The 8,371-nt window shown below is 31.7% G+C and overlaps 1 protein-coding gene across 1 annotated transcript; it reads left to right on the top strand.

Moving 5' to 3' along the window:
- The first annotated feature begins 1,041 nt into the window (after positions 1 to 1,041).
- On the top strand, positions 1,042 to 5,858 carry LOC147400464 (uncharacterized). Its single transcript, XM_086444518.1, has 3 exons — positions 1,042 to 1,144; positions 4,196 to 4,381; positions 5,638 to 5,858. Exons 1-3 carry the CDS (start codon positions 1,073 to 1,075, stop codon positions 5,683 to 5,685), a joined length of 306 nt encoding a protein of 101 aa, XP_086300644.1. The 5' UTR covers positions 1,042 to 1,072; the 3' UTR covers positions 5,686 to 5,858.
- Positions 5,859 to 8,371: the final 2,513 nt, after the last annotated feature.

Below are 8,371 nucleotides of genomic sequence, written 5' to 3'. Positions count from 1 at the left end.
ATGTAAAAATTTGCACTACCTTGGGATTTCCATATCCTTTTTGAGATCTGTAACTTTTGAACTTCTAGGTGTGCCTGCAAAATAACCTCTTTGAAGCCCAAGTAAAGCCAAATACAAAATAACAGAATTACAATAAGGGGAGGAAAGAACGTAGCTTTGAATGTGTTTGCCCACGTATTTATAGAGGTGGAACCTTAGAATCCCCTTGGACCTCATTCACCAATTCCTTCATTTTTCGATTTAGATTGTGGATCCTGATTTGGAATGTATTCAATCAAATATCATGACCTTTTTCACTCCTTCCTTTTAGGGACCTTCCCTTATCCAAAATCGTTTCCTATCATGAAGGATTCTAATTGAATTCTTATCCTCCCATACTCCTGATTTTTCAGGATTTGGGTTGATCCACCTTCCTTAATTCTGCAATGTCTTTGAGTTGTGGTATGACTTTCCGAGGTCCATACGTCAACCAGCACTGTAGGTGGGGCGGGGGGCCTAGAGCATTTATGAGCATAGGGATTCGATTCATCCGACCTATGTACCTGATTTGAGCCTTGTGGCTTGAATCCTATACATCCACTTGGGTCCTTGAGAGTGCCAAGTGTTAATTCCTGGGACCTTACGAAAAATATTCTCCACACTTACGACATCAAAAAATCCAACACCACAGCTCTCTAAGTTAAAAAAACTAAGATCCAATTTTTTGTTTTTTTTTTTTTCAAAAAATAATTTCTTTTAAGCTTGATCCAAGGTTTTGAACATGGACGGCTATCAAACTTCCAAATAACTCCCAAACATAAAATTGAAATTCAAGGTGAAAAATAATTTGTTTTGGAATTTTTTTTTTCAAAATTGTTAGAATTTGTCCTCTACAACCATGAAGCATTGGATTGTGTTTTTGGATGCCACAAGGTGAGACCAAGGACCCTTTGAAAGAGTGAAATCCTTACAAATTTAGTAAGGCTATCAGACTGTTTTAACTTACAATATAATTACTTTTCTGCAGTATGCCACGTGGTACGACCTCTTAATCTCCGGCCATATAGATAGGTTTCCTATAAATAAATTATAGATGGCAATTTCCAAATCTGTTCTTCCCACCCTCTCCTTTCATCCAACCCTCGCCATGGAAAACCACAGGGAGGTAAGATATGAGAAAGATTAATATATATATGTTTTTAATATTTCTTTTTTATTCTTATTTTACTAGATGTATTTTATTGCTTTCTTGGATACATTTTAATTATTTAATGGAATGTTCACAACAAAGCAATGAGCCAGAATGCGTTGAACAGACACATACAAAATCATATATTAGATTTATTTTCTTCGATTTTTTTATTAAATTAAAATATTATTTTTCTTCATTTCCTTTTATAGGGCTGATCATGGCTGAATTTGTTCAATGTTTATGAAACCTTAGCAAGCAAGTCCTTTAAAGCGTTGAACACATTCAACCTTGGTGCGAGGTTGTTCTCCAACTAGATTTTTATTTATTTTTTAATTATATATATATATATTCTTAATTGATCATAAAATGCATTTTCTCCCATTTTTATCTATTCTATTAAAATTCTTGAACCGGTTTTATTTTGGGATATAAAGAATGACTTACATTTTATATTTAAGAGGATAAAGAAAGCAAAGGACCAATCCAATAAGGATAGGATCACATGAGAACCGATCGATAAGCATTATTAGGTTCTTATTTAATCTCAATATTAGGATCTTTGGAGGGAATTCCTCCATAATACTAGTACTTTTGATAAAATTGCATTCAAATCACATAAGAATATAAAAATAAGAATAATTTACCAGAATGGAGAACTTTTCAAACTTATTTATCAAAATAATAAACTATACATCTTATTTTCGAAAATGGTAATTTATCATTTTCGAAAATATTTTATTTTACCAAAATAGTTAAAATAGGAATTTTCATATTTTTGCTACGGAAAATACACTTTTTGTCAGAAGGGACCTTCTGATATGAGATTATAATGTATTTTATACAATATCAGAATGAGCCTTCTCATATGAGATTATAATGTATTTTATATAGAAGGATCCTTTTAACATTGTATAAAGTACATTCTAATCTAATATCAGAAGGATCATTTTAACACTATATAAAATACATTATGATATTATGTCTGAAGGATCCTTCTAACAATATATAAAATATATTTTAATCTCATGTTAGAAGGCTTCTTTTGACATTATATAAAATACATTTTAATATTATGTCAGAAGGATCCTTCCGACAAAAATAGCACTTTCGACAGTAAAAATTATTCTAAAAAAATAAAATATTTTCGAAAATGGTAATTATCATTTTCGAAAATAAGTTGTATAGTTTACTGTTTTGATAAATAATTGATATGTCGTGCATGTTGTGATAAATTTGTCTAAAAATAAACATAATTAGCGAAAAATAGAATGAAATGCAAATCTTTTCCCTCCTCAAAACCCTTCCTCATTAATATTTCACTTTAAATAGAAAAATCCAATCCCCATAACATGAATTATCATCAATCTAATCAACTTAAAAATCCCAACTACCCATTAAGAGTATTTCCATTTGTTAATTCTCTTAAGAATAGATAAAGTAGGGGTGTCAATGGATGGTCGAAAATTTGAATTCAAAAAATCAGATTTTATTCAAAAATTTCAAATACCAAATTTGAATTCAGATAGTTTTATGTATTCGAATCCTTATCGGATACGGATTCAGATATTAACAATTCGAATCCGATTCAAAATAATATATAATATATATTATTTTATTTGAATTATTTATTATATAAATAATAGAATATATAATAAGTTTTTTTTAATAATGAAAAATCAGTTGGATAAGGAAAAAATATATTTTTATTTTTATATATATATATACAAATTATTCAAATTCTAATTGGATATTATCTGATATCTGATAGGATAATTGGATTTGAATTCGGATAGAGTTTTAAAACATCCGTCGAATTTGAATTCAAATTCGGATATCAGATAAAAATTTCAGATTCGGATATTATTGTATCCAAACCGATAAGCATCCATTGTATCCTATCACGTAGCACGAGAGATGAGCTTAGTGCAGGTCTTGGGATACACACCTAGATTTCCCTCGGGAGATGTATCAGTTAGTATCATGAGATGTGTACTTTTGGAAGCCATGCATTTTGTCCAAATGAATTACCATTTTACTCAAACCACAATAGCCCCATCTCTAAGTTAGAGATTGATGCCTGTGTTCAGGTATGTTTGGTCTTTTAACCGAGTTGGGTGTTGCCCAATTCGACCTTCTATTTGACTTGTTGTCCAAAAATTGGATATTGCCCTATTCTACTTTCTATCCGACTTGAAAATCCGAATAATCCGAATTGGGTGTTGCTCAATTCTATCTTTTATTCATCTTAAACTAAGCTATGACCAAGTTCATCGATCAATAGCTAGATCACAACCCAATGAGCAATTTTTAGAAAATTATATGGTAATCATAGTCGGAAGCCTGATTTAAAATCTCATCTCATTCATGGATGAGATCGAGTTGTCTCGGACAAGTCATCTGGTCTCTGACTGGATAAATCATTTAAATCAGTTTACAATATTTAGTAATATATATTTATATGCAGATAATGATAATCCTTCTTTTTCTTTTTTGAAAATAAGGTAGAATAGAAGATGCCTTTAGATTCACCATCATATAGCTTATAATTTTGTTATGATGATTTTTTGATTTTTAAACAATTTCCATAAGTGCTCGATATTATTTTTGTTTTGATAACGTACGGTATGCCTCTGGGATGTGGTCCCTATGGTTGTTTTCTAATTGCTCAATAATTTTATTTATTTATTATTATCTGTTTTTTAAATAAATAACTAATATTTTTATTTATAATAGCCCTTATTATTCTAAGGGGAAATATTCCTCTTTAAGCAATAATGGGGTACATGGACATTAATAAATCAATGTTATTGAATATTTTAGTTTAATTTTTTGTTACTGAATAAGGATATAGATGACCTCCTGTAATTTGGTAGTAATTTCTATTTTTTTAATTTTATTGTATTTACTTGAATGAGGTATTTGTGAACTTAAAAAGTTTTGTGGAGGAAAAACCTTAATATATTTGAGAAATTGTCTAGAAATTGGTTGATTAGTGACCTAGGTTATTAATATATTGATCTACAGAAAAATAATTGGAAGTCTGTTCCTCAATTTGGAGGGTGGGATCACAAGGCAGGGGGAGCTATAGATTACTCCATGGTTTTCTCTCGAGCTCGTGCTAATAAGAAGCTGGTCAAAAGTGACTTCAAACGATCTAGTATGGAAAATGAAGAGGAACTCATTTTACAAGATCAAAAAGATTCTGTTGCTGTAAGACTCCATTATCCTCAAACTTAATTTTAGTAAATTTTCATGTTGTTTTGTGAGGTATATAAGATTTTGTTATCGTAAGACACCATTTTTCTCAAAGTATTTTAATTTTTTTGTCTATCTATATGATAAAACACAACTTTGAGGCTTACTCCAACTATAATTACGGGGAATAAACCCCTCCAACTAGAGTGGGTGGGGTTAATTACTATTTCCATTCATCTTCACTCCCTTTAATTTTACTATCTTTCCTCTCTTCCACTCTTCATTTTTTAATAATATCCATCTAATTTTACTACCTTTTATCTTTTATCCCCTTCTTTAGGGGTGCAACTTTGTCCGGTTCAAATCAATAATTAAACCAAACCACTAATTGATAGCTTTGGTGTGGTTTGGAACAAGTTACGGTTTGGTTTTGGATTAAGAAAATGGAGAACTGATCAAACCTAGAATCAAATCCTTGAAGTAATGTATATATATTATGAATTATTTTCGAAGTTAGGACATAGATTAAAGATTTTATTATGGATAAAGTAACGACTTTTTATGCATAGATTAAGATTTATTGTATGAAATCTTATGTGTATTATATATTTCTTTTTCCATTAAAAATAGAATAATGCTGAAGTGACCTTAGGCTGGAACCTCATATTGCAGTTCTTGATGTGAAAGTTTATAGGAACCATAAATGCTTTTCATCGAGATACAAGAGTTTTTCATCTATGGTTCCTATCCACTTTCACGTCAAGAAGTGTGATATGATATTTCAGTTTGAGGTCATTCCAACATCACTCTTAAAAATAGGTTACTTCGAATTGATAATTCTATAGAATATTGGCAACCTATAGAACTGAACTGAATTAAACTGGCCATAGTTCGGTTTGGTTCCAATGACATTTTGATTCGGTTCTAGTTCTAATTTAGTGGTATCGATCTACGTCGGTTCGATTCCAATTTAACCTCAAAATGAACTAAGTTGCACCCCTACCTTCTTTAATAATACCCTTAAAATTTTACTATCTTTCACCTTTTACTATCTAGCAAAAAAATTGAAAGTTGGTGTTCATTATGAGAGTCATGCCACCCCTCAATAATCCAACTCCCACAGTTCCATCTTCCAACTACCCATTTAATTCAACTTTTGTTCTTAAAAGAAAATATTCTATTTTTCTCAAAACTTTCAAATTTGATAATTGTCGAGCAACAAGATCAATATTGTTCCTTCTAGCTAACCTTTTATATTTATTTATGTGCAGAGGAAGAAGAGGATTCTAAGCTACTTTAATTGTTGTATAAAGGCTTGATTTGATACAGAACATGTTTGGTTTTATGGATTCCCGTATTTTGGTGTTATTTTCATAAACCTAGACCTATAGATGAAGATAAATGTTTAATGTCAAATAGCGGCTGCGCCTGTCAAAATTACCTTTTATTATTGTAATTTTATATATATAAGAGAATGGATGAAGAAAGAAAACATTTCTTGAGTATTACAACAACTATATCATTATCTCTAGTAAATTAAAATTCTTTCTCTTATTAAGATGCAATTTTCTTGCATGCTATCTATATATATATATATATATATATATTATTGTGCTCGATTTAATGGACACGATTTATTTCATCGTTTAAGTGAATAATGTCTCATTTATTACAGCTCCATTTATGAACTTAATGTTAATTAGTGCTACCTCCCTCAGCAAGTTAAAACCCAAAACGTGAAAACAGAGGTGCGATCTATTCCTCTCCTCTCTCAGACGAAAAAAAAAAAAAAAACTCTCTTCAGTCTCTCACTCTCTCCTCTCTTCTTTTCTGAACTCACTCTTAGATATGTTCAGTTTTTTTTTTTATTTCTTCTAATTTATATATTTTTCAGTTGATGAGAAATTTCTCTATATTTGTTATTAATTTTTTTGAGTGGCTGCTGAAATCGAGATGGAACTTCGTGAGTGATGAAAATGGAAGAAAATCGATAGCTGGTGGCTATTGTGAGAGAGGGCAACCATTGTGCCAGACATTTTTTCAATGTATGGGCAACAAGTACTTTTAGAATGTGCTGATTTTTTGTGAGGATGATCTCTATGGTGAGGAGATAATCCTTACAAAAAATCAGTCAATTCCGAAACTTCTAACCTATCAAAAGTGATTTATAAACTAACGGTAAAACTTGATGATCAACGATTCTTCAACTTATAAAATGGAGTGAGAAGTTTTAGAATTGACTAATTTTTTTGAGGATGATCTCTTTACCATAGAGATCATCATCACAAAAAATCAGTCCATCCTCACAAAAAATTAGTTCATTCCAAAACTTTTAGTTTATATAGGACAAAACACTTTGATTAGGACTTTGGCAACCGAACACTGTGGCTGCCAAAGGTAATTTTATTAGTGTGTACCTGCAAATACTTTTCCTAAAACACAACAGGTGCACTTGTAAGAAATATTCTCCCCCTTTTTGTCACTAATTGACAATGGGTGCATAACCCAATGTCTAGTCATAAAATATACATATTATGCACAAGAAGGTGAAAATTAGCGTGCACAAACATGATATAACAATAATGATCATATGTCCAAGAGAAACGATATAGAACATATCCAAAAAGATGAAACTATAGATACAAGGCATAGCATGCTTTGGAACAAATAAACAAATGCAAGGAAGTACAAGGAATACAAAGCATGGCAAACATGTTAATAAGTAAAATGTGCCAGTGGAGTACATTCACATGAGACAGTCTAAGAAAATATTATACTATTAGGAAATTTAAATTTTCTTGAGGTACAGAAGTGAGTCATTTTCATACATCGCAAAAAATAGTAGGGGCTAGTTTTTTAGAGAGAGAATTTTTTCTCTTAAAAAAAACTCTAGTACAAAAGGCTAATTCCTCAAGTTTTACTATAAACATTAACTGAGAGAATCTCTCAGAGTATACATGGGCACTCAACCAACTCTCGATTGGGGGCTCACAAGGAGCACACCCCAATGAATTTGTGAAGATGGTAAAAAAGCATTGAATCCAATGTTTTGGTGAAGATGTCGGCTAGTTGACTCTTGATAGCATAACAATTATGGGGAGGGTAGAGACCTCTCATAATAAATTTCTCATTAGTGTTAGAAATCTCACACACCTCTCAGTTGAATCTCGCCAAATGATTTATATATTTCACATATTTGAGAGATGTTGAGGAAATTATGTTTCAAAATATCCACACAAAGAACATTTTCAACCTCGAGCATTCCTGGTCCACTAACTGTGCTTTGCCCGACAATCATCGCGGTGCTTCCATCACCAAGGGTGATGGAACCTCCTTCAAACTCTACAAAGTGATTGAATTGAATTTGATTGCCGGTCATGTGTTTGGAGAAACTGCTATCAAGGTAGCAACGTGTGAAATTTCATGTATTTAAGAGAAGTGTGAATCACGAGGCACTTGTTATCCCCAATTTTAGCTCTCCATAGTTAATTTGATTTTTGGGGTGGAGGATAGCATTTTAGAGGAGTAAGGTTTTTCTTATTAGGCTTGGGTTCCTCAGTTGAAGGCGAGTTTCTTTTGGGAGACATTTTTTTAGGAGATATTGAAGGAGATTTCTTCTTTGAGTTTCTTCCTGCACCTTGGTTATCCTTGTTTGACCCAAGAAATTCTCGAGTTTTCTGATTTCGGAGGGAAACTTGTTTAAAGAGGGCCCTCATATGATTTTCCATTTTAAGAAGTGTGTAGTTCTTCAGTTCCTTGGACTTAGGAGACTCCTTCATTGCACTTGGTTGGTCTTTTGCAAAGGAGCCTTTCCTTTTTAATTCTTCTCTTCTCAACCACTAAAGATTTATCAGTAGGAGTTTGAGTGGTTTTGAAGTAAATAGTCTTGTATTCTATTCATTCGAATTTCATGTGACCCATATCTCCAAACAAATTGCACCTAATGACTTTCTTAGAGTTTTTCTTGGAGTTAGGTTAGTCTTAATGAACAAATACCACGAGAGA

The sequence above is a fragment of the Akebia trifoliata genome, chromosome 6 (assembly GCF_017979445.1).
Source record: "Akebia trifoliata isolate Shusen 1 chromosome 6, ASM1797944v1, whole genome shotgun sequence".
Lineage (NCBI taxonomy): Eukaryota > Viridiplantae > Streptophyta > Magnoliopsida > Ranunculales > Lardizabalaceae > Akebia > Akebia trifoliata.
Note: the sequence above shows the minus strand (reverse complement) of the source record. Positions and strands in the feature narration are given on the sequence as shown.